At 36.9% G+C, this 16,477-nt stretch overlaps 1 protein-coding gene across 1 annotated transcript in view; it reads left to right on the forward strand.

Moving 5' to 3' along the window:
• The window catches only part of sema3c (sema domain, immunoglobulin domain (Ig), short basic domain, secreted, (semaphorin) 3C), an 80,937-nt gene that overhangs the window by 28,053 nt on the left and 36,407 nt on the right, over nt 1–16,477 (forward strand). Inside the window, exons 3-5 of the mRNA XM_067392228.1 lie at nt 9,274–9,434; nt 10,784–10,846; nt 13,462–13,581. Of these exons, the coding sequence (XP_067248329.1) occupies nt 9,274–9,434; nt 10,784–10,846; nt 13,462–13,581 (344 nt within the window). The remainder of the gene's footprint in view (nt 1–9,273; nt 9,435–10,783; nt 10,847–13,461; nt 13,582–16,477) is intronic.

The raw sequence follows: 16,477 nt of genomic DNA on the forward strand, positions 1-16,477 counted from the left end.
AACATAAACAATGTTCACACAGCTAATATAACCCTCAAAATGGATCTTTACAAAGTGTTCGTCATGCAGCATGTCTAATAGCGTAAGTACAGTGTTTATTTGGATGTTTACATTTGATTCTGAATGAGTTTGAGGCTATATGGTCCGTGGCTAAAGCTAACATTACACACTGTTGGAGAGATTTATAAAGAATGAAGTTGTGTTTATGAATTATACAGACTGCAAGTGTTTAAAAATGAAAATTACAACGGTGAATACAGTAAGAAACGATGTTAACTTTAACCACATTTAACAGTACATTAGCAACATGCTAACGAAACATTGAGAAAGACAATTTACAAACATCACTAACAATATCGTGTTATCATGGATCATGTCAGTTATTATTGCTCCATCTGCCATTTTTCACTGTTGTCCTTGCTTGCTTACCTAGTCTGATGATTCAGCTGTGCACATCCAGACGTTAATACTGGCTGCCCTTGTGTAATAACTTGAACATGAGCTGGCATATGCAAATATTGGGGGCGTTAATGATCCCGACTGTTATGTAACAGTCTGTGTTATGTTGAGATTCGCCTGTTCTTCTGAGGTCTTTTAAACAAATGAGATTTACATAAGAAGTAGGAAACAATGGTGTTTGAGACTCACTGTATGTCATTTCTATGTACTGAACTCTTGTTATTCAACTATGCCAAGATAAATTCAATTTTTAATTCTAGTGCACCTTTAACCTTTGTGTCTCTCTGAGAAAAGGTGAGGTCACATTTGAGTACTTTCAGCCAAATTTTGCGGGTGAAAAAAACAGAAAAGCACTATTGGCGTGGGGAAATTTTTCACCCTTACAAATAACTCACAGTTGCTCTGAATCTATTTGAAATGACTGGATTTTACCCATGAAATGTTTTAATGATTCCATGAATCATCCATAAGTTGTTTCGACCCTGAACGAATCAGTGTTTTTGAATGAGTACTTTGATTGAAAGATTTAATGACTCATTCATAATGTTAGTAATATGTCACCACCTATTGGTGTATTGATGTAAACTGCACAAACTAAAAAACAAAACAAAAACACCAATAATGTTCATTGAAAGTAATGTTCATACAAAGTATAAGATAAAAAAGATAAGACACGCAATATCGCGTTCAATATCGACGGCGATACATATCGATATTGAACGCGATATTGCGTGTCTTATCAGTGAACTACGGCTCTGTCTATTAAATGCCGCTTCATTTGAAAGCAGGTGATGGCGATTTAGCGGTAATCAGGGAACCGGCTTTACTGAAGAAATGCGCGTGACAAAAGCATTCGATACATCGCCCAGCCCTAATGCAAAGATTACTTTTCTAAGAATGTGGCCCATCGTTTTAAACTGTTTTTTTTTTTTTTTTTTTTTTTTTTTTTTAATCATCTTGAATATTCTTATTGGTCACTAGCTATGCTTCTATCCTCATTTTTTTATAAGCATTTTGGGATAATCTTATAAAAAAATGCTGGATGGAATTCTGAAAATGTGCATAAAAAAAACATATGTGCTCAATTGAGGTGGATACATTTTTTAAACGATACGAATACATGTGCATAATAAACTAGATGGAAATACATTTACCGAATAAATCCCTCAATGTGCAACAAAAAACTTGTGTGACTGCCTCGACAGTGGATGTGATTGGATAATTGGACTAGTGGATCAATTTCATTGCACAGCATCTCAAAAGTTAGTTAGAAATACCTGAGCCAAAGATGATATTCCAATTTAGTGCACAAGTTAAATTCACAACTTCACAACTATTGACCCGAAAACATGTTCTCCAACCAATACGAACATATAAGTCATTTGTCACTTCCCTGAAATACGACCCATAGGAGCGTTTACTAAAGTGGCGCCCCTATCGAAAACAGGACACTTTCATTTTAATTCATGAAATACGACCCATATGAGCTTTTGTTAAAGTAGCGCCCCTTTCGACAACAGGACACTTTCATTTTATTGCATTGTTCCCTTTTATCTGAGTTATATTTTGGGTCTTGCGTAGCTCAATTGGCAGAGCATTGCAATAACAATATGCAATCATGTGATCATGCGATTGTGGGTTCGATCCCAGGGAACGCATGTGCTCATAAAGTGTATATGCACTATAAATCACTAAGGTTAGGTTTAGGGGTGAGGTGGGTGTTAATAAAAAAATGATTTTTGCTAAATGGAAATAGGAGAAATGGTGTAAAAAGTCCACACATTGCATTTAAATGAACACATATTTTGATTGATAATGACAGTCACACGTCATTTCATGACGACAGACGTAACATGACACTGTCATTATTTTTACGCCAGCTAGAGGGCGAATGATTTTAAAACGTAAATATAGGTCATAATAAGGTGCTTTAAAAAACGACATTTAGGGGCTTTTTTTTTTTTGGAGGACAGTTTGTAAATACATTATGTAATCCTATTATCACATGGAATATAAGCAAATCCCCTTTTCAAAAGCATTCAGATCCTAATAAAGTCTCATTTTCATGAAGCTGCCAGCCTCTCTTGCAGTATGATGCAACGATCAGTCAGTATTTCTCTGTGATGTGCAACTTCCAGCTTTGCAGACAGTTCAGGAAACACAGGGCCAAATTAACACTGCAGTGGCTCATAAACAATAAGATGAATGTTCTCCATTGACGCAGTCAAAGCCTTGATCCTAATCCAACTGGCCTGGCACAATTTGAAAACTGCATTGCATAAGTGCCATCTAACTAACTCAGGCTACCTGGAGAGAATCTGCTTAGAAAAATGTACGGAAATGGAAAAATAATAAAAATACTTGCACAAAAGCATAATTCACCTTGTTAGTTAGTACAATTTCAATGTAGGATTTATAATTCAAACAACTGGTTAGTTTAGCCAAAAATGCTTTTCAGACACAAATCTCTTGTTGCATCCCAATTTACATACTATTCATAATAAATAAAATACAAGACTAGAATAGGTAATTCTCACACACTCAAAAGTATAAACTTTCCCATCTCCAGTGAAGTGCATACTTTTAGTGCATAGTATAAGCATGTGGATAGGGATGTACCCTCTGTCTGCCCTAACTGAGAAATGTGCTAAGTGACCTTTGGCCTTAAGTAAAATATTATTTTACATTTAGAGTAAATTAGATTATAGGTCTGTTGTATTTTCTTCTGAAAACCCAAATATGAAATAAATTACAGCATTTTGCTTAATCGCATTATTAACAGGTGTGATAGCACCTGTCAGTTGGGAATGTTGACTTGGACATGTGTCCATAGCTCTAAGAATGATTCATGTTTTTCAGAGCTCAAGGGTCAGGACAGGCGGACATAAAACACCACACAATCCTCCCGAGAGGGGGAACGTGTGTCTGTTTATCCATGGGGTGGGAAGGTCTTGTGAACGCTTCCCACTGTGTAGTCTTTTACTTCACTACATTAGAAATTCTTTTAGAAAGAGAGAAAAAAATGCCACAAAAATAAACTGTTTAAGGTTAATCATTGTTTAACCTAACACACTCAAACCTAAACCTAAACTAAACCTTTATTTACACTACCGTTCAAAAGTTTGGGGTCAGTAAGATTTTCTTTATATTTTTATTTTTTGATACATTAAATTGGTCAAAAGTGACAGTAAATGACAATGTTACAAACAATTTCTATTTCAAATTAATGCTGTTCTTTTCAACTTCCTATTCATCAAAGAACCTAAAGAATTAATCATGGTTTCTGCAGTAATATTAATATTGATAATCTGAAATGTTTCTTGAGCAGCAAATCATATTAGAATGATCTCTGAAAGATCATGTGACACTGAAAATTGAAGTATTGATGCTGAAAATTCAGCTATGCCATCACAGGAATAAATTACATTTTATAATATGTGTTTGTTTGTTTGTTTATTAAGTTTTTTTAGGCCATGTTAGCATCATGGCTATTTACATGGCAAACACAAACATCAATATTATAATCCATAAAATTTACAATATTATATAAAACATTTCAGTGTGACATAAAATACAAACCCGGTTCCAAAAAAGTTGGGATACTGTACAAATTGTGAATAAAAACAGAATGCAATGATGTGGAAGTTTCAAATTTCAATAATTTATTCAGAATACAACATAGATGACTTATCAAATGTTTAAACTGAGAAAATGTATCATTTTAAGGGAAAAATAAGTTGATTTTAAATTTCATGGCATCAACACATCTCAAAAAAGTTTGGACAAGGCCATGTTTACCACTGTGTGGCATCCCCTCTTCTTTTTATAACAGTCTGCAAACGTCTGGGGACTGAGGAGACAAGTTGCTGAAGTTTAGGAATAGGAATGTTGTCCCATTCTTGTCTAATACAGGCTTCTAGTTGCTCAACTGTCTTAGGTCTTCTTTGTCACATCTTCCTCTTTATGATGCGCCAAATGTTTTCTATGGGTTTAAGATCTGGACTTCATTCTGGCCATTTCAGTACCCGGATCCTTCTTCTACGCAGCCATGATGTTGGAATTGATGCAGTATGTGGTTTGGCATTGTCATGTTGGAAAATGCAAGGTCTTCCCTGAAAGAGACGACGTCTGGATATGTTGTTTTAGAACTTGGATATACCTTTCAGCATTGATGGTGCCTTTCCAGATGTGTAAGCTGCCCATGCCACATGCACTCATGCACTCACCCCATACCATCAGAGATGCAGGCCTCTGAACTGAGCGCTAAAACAACTTGGGTTGTCCTTGTCCTCTTTAGTCCGGATGACATGGCGTCCCAGTTTTCCAAAAAGAACTTCAAATTTTGATTCGTCTGACCACAGAACAATTTTCCACTTTGCCACAGTCCATTTTAAATGAGCCTTGGCCCAGAGAAAATGCCTGTGCTTCTGGATCATGTTTAGATATGGCTTCTTTTTTGACCTATAGAGTTTTAGCCGGCAACAGCGAATGGCACGGTGGATTGTGTTCACCGACAATGTTTTCTGGAAGTATTCCTGAGCCCATGTTGTGATTTCCATTACAGTAGCATTCCTGTATGTGATGCAGTGCCGTCTAAGGGCCCAAAGATCACGGGTATCCAGTATGGTTTTTCGGCCTTGACCCTTACACACAGACATTGTTCCAGATTCTCTGAATCGTTGGATGATATTATGCACTGTAGATGATGATAACTTCAAACTCTTTGCAATTTTTCTCTGAGAAACTCCTTTCTGATATTGCTCCACTGTTTTCGCTGCAGCATTGGGGGAATTGGTGATCCTCTGCCCATCTTGATTTCTGAGAGACACTGCCACTCTGAGAGGCTCTTTTTATACCCAATCATGTTGCCAATTGACCTAATAAGTTGCAAATTGGTCCTCCAGCTGTTCCTTGTATGTACATTTCACTTTTCCGGCCTCTCCCAACTTTTTTGGAATGTGTAGCTCTCATGAAATCCAAAATGAGCCAATATTTGGCATGACATTTTAAAATGTCTCACTTTCAACATTTGATATGTTATCTATATTCTATTGTGAATAAAATATAAGTTTATGAGATTTGTAAATTATTGCATTCCTTTTTTATTCACAATTTGTACAGTGTCCCAACTTTTTTGGAATCGGGTTTGTACATTTGGGTGATACATTTTGAAATATTCCATGCAATATTCCATGTATCATAAAAATTACAATTTGTTTAACAGTCAAATGAACTTGACACAAAAGACATAAAGGAGGATCTTCGCTTATCAATAAAAACCCATGGGTAAGTCTTGAGTGACCCAGTCTGCACCTAGTGAAGATGACTTGGTCATGTCTAGATTTGAAGTTATGGAAGATACTTCTTTTTATACTGGGGTTTATTTCATACAGTTTATTATTTTTATTTTTGTCCCGTTCTTTCTGCCACTTGTTAGTGATGTATAAGTTAATTACCGGTCTAAAATCAGAAGGTGGTGTTTGACAGTCAGATATTTCCAAGTCTAGCACATCCCTGGCAGCCATGTTTGCTCTCTCATTACCAGTCAGTCCAATGTGACTTAAAACCCAGCAAAATATAATATTAAAGTTTTCCTTCTTTAGAAGATCTAATTTAGTTAAATTTCAACAATTATGAGGTGATCAGTCTTTACGGATTCAAGTGCTAATCAAAGGCAATTAAAAAGTTCTGTTCTTGACCCTTCTCAATATTTTCCAGAACCAGGAGTAATGCCTGAGCCTCAGCTTTGAAGATAGAGCCTTGGTCTTTTACAATATGTGACCCATGCTGTCAAAATGAGTCACAATAAAAAGATGTATGATTTGTTGGAATCCAACAAAAAAAAAAAAACCTGAGCTACACCTGTTTGAAGTCAATAGAGACAGTAAAAGTCAATTTTGAGATAAATCGAGTTAAAGTTTTCTGAAGGTTCCAAAACAAAATCACCTAGCAACCATACCTTAAAAACATTGACAGCACTTATGCCGTTATATTCAGTCAACATCTCTTATAGTTATTTTTTGTTGGTGTGCATGCTAATATAGTTATTATAACTTGGGATGCACAGATACCAATACCAAGCTCATGTATTTGTACTTGTACTTGTAAAAATACCCCCGATACCAAAGACTGATACCACACGTAATGTAACTTACAGAACTGTCCGTGCACAGAGACACTGGCGACAGCAGCAGGTGGTGAAATACCTGAGAGGTGTGGAATTACTTCAAAATTAATGATGACAACAATTGGGAACATTGCGAACTGCATGCTTTCAATCACAATTCATTATCGATAAGTGAAGGCGGGATAGGCGGAATCGCGCTGAATGACACAAACCAAACGCACTCTCTCTCGCACACGCTCTCTCTTTCTTGCGCGCGATCAGTTCTCCTTGCACCTTAATGGTCAAATGCACATATAGTTGTCAAAATGTCGTGTGGAGTATCTCATGTAAGTATAGTCGGTTATGGCTTAAGTGGACGTAAACATTTGGGTGAAAACAGGATGTGTATCAGCAAAGTCCCTTTAAGACAAGTCATTTCACTTGGCGGCCATCTTTGAAACACCTCTCGGGCATCCTGGGCATCATGCAGCTCCAAAGCTGTTTGCCAAGCTTTCGATTAAATTTCCTATTTGAAATCAACAATGAAACTGTCTCATAATTTTTTTTCCAAACGCTCAAATCACGACAAAAAAACCCTGTATTTTTATGCTGGATCAAGCTAATGCGCATGCGCAGATCTAAATGCGCTTCGCTTGTGCCTAATTTAGGATGCGCGCGTCTGACTGTATCTATAGAAACCGGTGCTTCTAACGGCCGCTGCAGTGATGCGATGACTTTACCAGACGGCGATTGGCTCTTATTTAGAAGGCGGGACTTATTCCGCCATATTGCGTGTTACACTTTCTCCCATTCAAAACAATACGAGTGACACGTCTTGTGTTATTCTAGAGTCTTTGGTATCAGTATCCATGGATTCGGTCTTAAAGGGACCGTAGCCTATATTTGTCATTAATGTTAATAAAACAAAAAAACAAAAAACAAAATATGTTAAATAAATGTAAACAAGGTAAATAAACCTACTGTACCTGAAAAACAAGTTTATTTAATTTGTATCTCTATAGTATTTGTTGTATTGTTTGTAATTTGTTCGCAAATTTCTTTTTATATAACCACGATTATATATATTGTTTATAATGCCCTTTGAAGGTTATTGGACTGTGAATTTTTTGTTCTTTAAGTTTGTGACAAGCATATAAAAAATATTACTTTTTTCATTAGAGTAATAATAAAGAAGCTGTCCTACATTCATTAGTTTCACTGTGTTGTGCTTGAAAACTGCAACATCACCAAAAAAAAAGAGAGAGAGAGAGAGAGAGGAATTAATAAATGTATAGGCATTGGTATCGGCAGGTACTTGGTTCTTAAAAAATTGTATCAGTGTATCCCTAATTATAACTATACATTGGTGTGAATGGGCCTTTAGAATTTAACATCTGGGAAATATTTTGTGCAGCACACATGGTTAAGAAAGAAACTTAACCTTTAGTTATGAGCAACACAGCATTTTTACTATGTTATAACAAACCTAAAACAGAAGCTAAAATATCCTGAAATTAAAGGCTCACCAAACAACAATTTTCTAAAGAGAAAGTCTTTCTGAAAGTCTTTAATGGCACGAGTCTGCTGAATGGGGTGAAATGGGATTTTATGATTTCTGTCTGAGGTTACAGATGCAGCATGTTTCTAATTAGTCTCCTGAAACCAAACCAGAAGTGGGATTTCTCTCTTTCGCTCCCTATTTTGAGGCATTTCATTTAATACTTATTTCCACACATATGCTTCCTCATACATTTATTCTTCAACGTCACATCTTCGTTCTTGTCTAGTTCTCATGCTCTCAGCACGTCGCAGTCTCGCCCTGATGAGCTCCTTGAGCAGGAATAATGCCACTCTTATCTTACGGAGATGCTATCCGTAGTGCTTTGAAGCCTGGTTGATGCAATCTGTTGCCCTCCGCGCCTCACTTTATTAAATCCACGTTAGAATGACAAGTTTGACAAGGCCCTCTCCACTAATATAATCCCATAATAGTCTGGTGAGACATGCTGTCTACTGTCAATGTTCGTCAGAGAGCCTGGGGTGACTATCTTCACTTTGTCTTGTTTGCTGGGTGCTTTCTGAGAAATCTTTAGAATAATCAGGATGTCTTTTGAACATATATATATATATATATATATATATATATATATATATAAAATTAAATTCCTAATTTTGCCCAATCCTGCTTTGGATGTGCTGGTTTGAATAGGAAGCAGGGGATGGAGTTATTTGTCACAAGATCCACTAAGGAAGGTGGGAAATGGGGAATTGGGCTGGTTTTGTGATCATAGGCTCTTTATTTGAGGATAAAAAGCATAAATGTGAAAGGAAAGTGGACGTGGATAAGAGAAATGTGACTTTAATTGGAACTGGAAGGAGTTATATGGACATTGAGGAGAAAAATAAGGAGGGATGGCTTTAGAAAAGTGTTAAAAGAGGATAAAGATGAGGAGGAGGGTATCAATGTGGCCTCCACTTCTCTATACATTAGTGAATGGCTAATGAGAAACAACAATGAATATTCATGAGTTTGGTCTTCATTAGAGAGACTTTGATGGTATGGTGAAGGGCCTTGCATCTCTGTATATGTGTGTGTGTGTTCTGGAATAGGATCAGGGTTCAGCAGCCTCATCATTGTCAGCAGTGCAAGTAAACACCAAAACCTCACTCATATTAATGCAAAGAACATGTTTGTGTTCGCGTTACAGAATTACAGAAAACCCAGTCCTTTGAGCACTACACTTTGTCTGAGAAGGCCATGGACTACAGGATTCTTTTCATGGATGAGGATCAGGACCGCATGTACGTGGGCTGCAAGGACCATGTACTCTCGATGGACATCAATAACATCAGCCAGACCACGCTGAAGGTGAGAGAGCAGTCAAAACCCCTCTATATCAACAACAGTTCGGCAGCTGTAAAAAACCAATGGCGACCACATTTCTTCTTTCACATCTCATTTGACAAATGGGAGGGATGCAGTTTGGTTAAACAGTGCTGGCTCTTGAGGAGACAGATTGAACACAACTGGCACAAATTATGGTAGTTTATCTTTCCTTTTCCAACTAAGGCTGGCAAAACTTAAGATTCATTGCATTCTGCTGGTCTATCTATCCTGCAGGGTGATTCAACCCTAATCACATGAGTTCGCCAGTAAAAAGCCTTAGGTCTGAGTACAATACAGCATGATTTGTGTTTTCTTTTAGAGCTTGTGATTGCCGAATAACTCCTAGGCTTTAAAGTGGATATTTATAGTAACTTGCTTTTTTCAATGAAACACGAAAAAAGAGAAATTTTGCATAATGTCCAGGCTGCTTTTGTCCATTTAATGAAAGGTGACTAAAAAAAAACAAAACTAAAAAAAACCCTGAAATGTGCCATATAAGCATTTTATGACTCATATTCTATATTTGAAGCCAAGCTTTCTGTAAGGTCAAAAGTTTAAGGACCTTAAAAGTTTAAGGTCAGTAAAAATTTTTTTTTTTTTAAATATCTTATTCTCACCAAAGCTTCTTTTTTTTGGATGAAAAATATAGTAGAAACAGTAATATTGTGAAATATTATTACAATTTAACTAACCTTTTTCTATTTTAATATATAAAGTGTCAATTATTCCTCTGATGCGAAGCTTAATTTTTAGTGTCTTCATTGTCACATGATCCTTCAGAAATCATTCTAATATGCTGATTTGCTGCTCAAGAAACATGTAGTATATTGGAAATTGTTGTGTTGTTTAATATTTTTGAGGATTTTTTGTTTCAGAATGCTCTGATGAATAAGTTCAAAAGAACTACATTTATTTGAAATAGATTTTTTATTTAGTCTTTAGTCACTTTTGATCAATTTAACATAACCTTGGTGAATAAAAGTATTAATTTCTTATATATATAAACCTAACCAAACTCAAACTTTTGAATGGTAGTGTAAACCTTTTTTTCACAGCTCCCAAATCTCATTTGCGGTTGCATATATTCAAATATGGTGCATCAAGACATTTTATGCCAGGTTTGACATCAATTGTCATAACAAAATGGCAACTATTGATTGAATATGATCAATAAATTGGCTAATTACATATACACTTGTCTAGTAGTACCAATGGATGTGCATTGTAACATAAATCTGTCAGTCAAAAACACTACTGTTATAAAGTTCTTTCTTCACTATTACAAATATCTCATTGCTATCTTCTTATTGTTTTTTCTCTTTTTTTATCAGATCTTCTGGCCAGCATCCACCAGTAAGGTCGAGGAGTGTCAGATGGCTGGCAAAGACCCCACAGTAAGACCACTGACACTTTTAAACTCCTGGCATGTTATAGCTGCCCAGCTTTTTTATGCCTCTGATTCACAGCAGCAGCAGCATTCTTGATTCAAATCCTATTTGTCTGTTGCTTGGTGAAGTGATCATCCAGTGAGCTGTTTTCACAAGCATTATTCTCCCAACAATCAAAGCAATTAAACTTGTCCCAATCAATCAAAAGAGCACCAAACATGAGCTGATTCTAAATCAGAGTTTATACCTTGAATTTTAACCGTTATGGCTGGATCAGGAACAGATGCATGAGTTTATTCAAAATAAAGTATTATTATTCCAATTTCTATCAGTCAAGGCTAGATCAGAAACAGATGGTTCTTGCCCCAGTGCCCATGAGTAAAAGCTGTCTCTAGATGTTGTCTGTAGCGCAATGGGAGGTCACAATGTGTCATTAATTACGTGTGTTAGAATAAAGTAAAATGTGAATGGACCAATGTTCTAAGCTGGCCAAAGAAAAATACTGTACTTAACACACAATGATGCAAATGATCATTTTAAACCTGTATCTCGTGTACTAATGAAAAACACAGGAATTTACATGTGCACTGGTAATCAATTATGAAATGAAATATTGTAAAGTATATTTTAATTGCATTTACCTGGAAAAAATAGGGCAAATTCAGGCACACCTGCATTTCAAACAAACAAACAAAGAAAGACAGGGAAAATGGAAAAGACCAAAGGAAACAACCCACACAGTAGGAGACTCCTATGCAGATCCGCATTCAAGTAGCCAAACCCCACGCGGGATCAGCTCCGCCTCTGGGCGGCACCGTAAATTCTACCATCAATCAGCGAATCCTGAGCGGACCCATGTCGGATCCGCAGACGCACACGCACCTTTACTGTAATGGTTGTATCAAATTGCAGGTCTCAAACGGACCCGGTCCACGATCCGCCTTCATTGCGGATCCGTCACTGCGCGCAAGTAAACGCCGATACGGGTCTGTTTGCAGATACGTTCCGGAAACAGCGATTTTTTTTTTTCAAGGACTACAATCAGAGATCTCAATTATCAATAGGAACATTAACAACTTTCAACATTCAATACATTGAAGAACAAGTGGAAAGAGGCCATAAATGTCTTATATGATTCTTAATAAAAGATTATTTATTAAGTATTTAAAGACTTTAAAGACTTTTTTTTAACTTTGAACAACACCTTATAAGGTGCAAACTACAAGCAATGCAGCTGCAGGCTGAATCTGACACTTCATTTCAAAGAGATCAATCCATTGACCAGGAGATTTCCCATGAGGATTTCCATTCCCATTAACCACTGAAATGATACTATGACAAAGATATCACTTTCCTCATTTCAAACTGATTTTTTCCACAACTATATGACTACCCTAAAAGCTGTATCATATATTTGCAAATGTATTAGCAATATCACGCTTATAGTCATGTGAAATGGCTGAATATCAGATGGGCTGCAGTGTCAATTTGAATGCATTTGTGTTTTATTGAAAAATTAAACAATATATATTGTCTTTCAAACATTAAAGCACTTTTCAAGTACCTTTTCATAAGTTTTTTTCCAGGTTTTCCAGGACTTAAATTTCAAAAAGTCAAATTCAAGTACTTCAAGCACCTTAAGCACCTTGTATGATCCCTGCATAGTGAAATATGCAGCTCAGCCTTCCTTCACTGCTTCAGACAAATATTTGTATTTGAGCCCTTCCTAGAGTCTGTTTTCCTATATCGATGTGTGTGCGTGTTTAAACTAGGGTTTGCGCCACATATTTCCTCTGACGTTTTATTTGTATCTATGGATCTGTAATATTGCCCCTTGTCAGGTTGTTAGGTTTCCTCTCCGTACAGGGATATACCCCATCCCTCTCCCCTGAGAGGATCAACAGCAGCCACAGGAGCGGCAGCGCGTGACCTCACATCTGCATAGTTTCGGAAACACTGAAGCATTTCTTTAACAAAGCTGTAAATGATATTAAGATGTGTTTATAGAGCTCGCTCTTGTTAATTCTGCCTGATCTATACATGAACCGTAAGCTGTCAAGATGTCTTTTCACCTTTGCGGAAGAAAAATGTTTCATACCGTGAATACAAGCCAGAATGATGTGCCACAGAAAAAGACAAATTAATGACAAACACGTCAAAGGGAGGAGTGGATGGTGGGGTGTGTGCTCTTATTTTTCTGAAGTTACTCATGAAGGGCCTGCGTGCGCACATGCTAACCGAGAGCTCATGCAGCTGCTGTTTTGACACACTTCGCCAAGTTCCTAACTGCTCCCCTGGCGCTTTTCTTTTTTCGACTCATCCCTCTCTTACTCTTTTTCTGGTCTGGATCATGTGCAGTTGGTTTGGCGATACTTTAGTTTGGGTTTCCTGGATTCCTTGAATAGGCCTTGAATTCCTGACCTATATAAACTTCACTTCATGAATTATAGATTTGGATCAATAAGATCAGTCATCTTGATTTTAATTGGCATTTTCAGTTTTCAAAATGAAAAAAATTCCGCTTTGTAAAAGAATCAGCAATAAATGACTATAAAAAGTTTTAATATAGTATAACTTTTAGGATCAAAAGCAATGATCTGTGTTTCTTTTGTTCTCCTCAGCATGGATGTGGAAACTTCTTAAGAGTGATCCAGCCTTATAACAGGACGCATCTGTTCATCTGCGGCAGTGGAGCCTACAGCCCAGTGTGTTCATATGTTAACCGTGGCAGGCGTCCTGAGGTCAGTTTACACTCGCTAATGAAAAGCATTCAGATGCTCTGATTTAGTTCAGTTTCGCCTTAACTTTTAATACATTTGCAGACTTGCCAACCTTGGAAATTTTTTTCAAAATACCAGTGTGACGGGACGGGACACGTTTTGTTTTGTTTTTTTTGAGTCATATTTTTTTTTACATTTTTGAGAATACAATACACAAAACTAATTTTGACTTTTTTTTATTTGACAATTAAAAATTTCACTCCTCCTGCTCAAAAGCATTTTTGAAATTCACGATTAATATTGCATTGCATAATGTGTGCTTTGCTAAACTGACAACCACAAGTGAATCACATTCATATATTTAATATGGACTAAAAATTTTTGTTTGCAATTTCAAGTAGGCTATATTTACATACAAGTAACCTGACAGTCGAGTCTTTTATACAGGTTTTGTAATGAAAACTAGTCTAAAATTAAGAAACCCTTAGAAAACAGTAAACAGTGAGTTTACATGTGATTCATTTAAAATACTTAATTTATTATTCCAATATCCAAATATGATACTAAATTCCACAGAAAAAAGGGTTTCTATTTGTAACGTGAATTATAAACAAGACAAACATTCGCTGAATAAAGGTTAGCCAATACAAACATATTTATAGAAAACTGTTGGAAATGAATAGAAACGACCATTAAGAGCAAAACATATCAAGTATTCAAGAATATCAAGTAGAAGTTAATCATATAACGAGGGGTTGTGTTAACTAAAGCGTCCGTCATTTACCAAATCTTAAAAACACGGATGGATAATTCAAAATGTTTTCTGACAAAAAAATAACACAAGCAAGAACAAATTTTAAATCAAGCACGGCAAATTTCATTTTACAATGATCTTTCCTCTCTGTGTGTGCACACGCGTTTGTGTATAAGAGAGAGCTCGCCCAGCTCTGAGACAACGGTACTTTGCATAAGTAACTAACGTGCTAGTTTTCATACAATATAAGTAGGCTATGTAACATAACTAGGTACGCTATGAACCCAGCGCTATGATTGGTCGAACTTTTTCTTTTGCTGGTTTTGAGTATTAGGCGTGCACAGAGGACTCACCAGGTTTTTGCGTAGTATAGAGTGACAAATCATACCAGCGTACTCTGAGGTCAAAATGCGTACCCGCTACGCAAAATGCGTACATGTTGGCAGGTCTGCATTTGCTTCAGGTTTCTAAAATGTTGTATTGGGAAATGGACAGTAGGCCATTACCCTAATTTCCTGGTAAAAATGTTTTTTTTAAAGTAAAGTCATACATCATCCATCCTATGACATGAGAATGAGGGTAGTTAGAGGTCAAAAAAGAGAGAAGAGACCACTTGAGATGAGACAAGACATGCCAATTGAGAGGAGAGCAATACAAACAAAACAAGAAGAGTCAAAAGATGAGATAAGACATGGTGAGATGAGACGAGACTAGTTGAAACAAGACAAGAGACGAGACAAGACAAGACTAGTTGAAACAAGACAAGAGACGAGACAAGACAAGACTAGTTGGAACCAGACAAGAGATGGGAAGACAAGGTGAGATGAGACGAGACTAGTCTAAACAAGACAAGAGATGAGATAAGACAAGGTGAGATGAGATGAAACTAGTTGAAACAAGACAAGAGACAAGATAAGACAAGGTGAGATGAGAGGAAACTAGTCATAACAAGAAAAAACAAGAAGACAAGAAACGAGATAAGACAAGATGAGATGAGACTAGTTGAAACAAGGCAAGAGATGAGATAAGACAAGGTGAGATGAGACGAGTCTAGTCGAAACAAGACAAGAGACAAGATAAGATGAGGTGAGATGAGACAAGACTAGTCTACACAAGACAAGAGACGAGACAAGGTGAGATGAGATGAAACTAGTCAAAACAAGAAAAAACAAGAAGACAAGAGACGAGATAAGACAAGGTGAGATGAGACTAGTTGAAACAAGGCAAGAGATGAGATAAGACAAGGTGAGATGAGACGAGTCTAGTCGAAACAAGACAAGAGACAAGATAAGATGAGGTGAGATGAGACAAGACTAGTCTACACAAGACAAGAGACGAGACAAGGTGAGATGAGATGAAACTAGTCAAAACAAGAAAAAACAAGGAGACAAGAGACGAGATAAGACAAGGTGAGATGAGACTAGTTGAAACAAGGCAAGAGACGAGATAAGACAAGGTGAGATTAGACGAGTCTAGTCGAAACAAGACGAGAGACGAGACAAGGTGAGATGAGACGAGACTAGTCGAAACAAGACGAGACAAGGTCAGATAAGGTGAAATGAGACAAGACTAGTCTAAACAAGACAAGAGACGAGACAAGGTGAGATGAGATGAAACTAGTCAAAACAAGAAAATACAAGAAGACAAGAGACGAGATAAGACAAGGTGAGATGAGTCGAGTCTAGTCAAAACAAGACAAGAGACAAGATAAGATGAGGTGAGATGAGATGAGACAAGAATAGTCTACACAAGACAAGAGACAAGACAAGGTGAGATGAGATGAAACTAGTCAAAACAAGAAAAAACAAGGAGACAAGAGACGAGATAAGACAAGGTGAGATGAGACGAGTCTAGTCGAAACAAGACAAGAGACAAGATAAGATGAGGTGAGATGAGACAAGACTAGTCTACACAAGACAAGAGACAAGACAAGGTGAGATGAGATGAAACTAGTCAAAACAAGAAAAAACAAGGAGACAAGAGACAAGATAAGACAAGGTGAGATGAGATGAGACTAGTTGAAACAAGACAAGAGACGAGATAAGACAAGGTGAGATGAGACGAGTCTAGTCAAAACAAGACAAGAGACAAGATAAGATGAGGTGAGATGAGATGAGACAAGAATAGTCTACACAAGACAAGAGACGAGACAAGGTGAGATAA

The sequence above is a fragment of the Chanodichthys erythropterus genome, chromosome 8 (assembly GCF_024489055.1).
Source record: "Chanodichthys erythropterus isolate Z2021 chromosome 8, ASM2448905v1, whole genome shotgun sequence".
Classification (NCBI taxonomy): Eukaryota; Metazoa; Chordata; class Actinopteri; order Cypriniformes; family Xenocyprididae; genus Chanodichthys; species Chanodichthys erythropterus.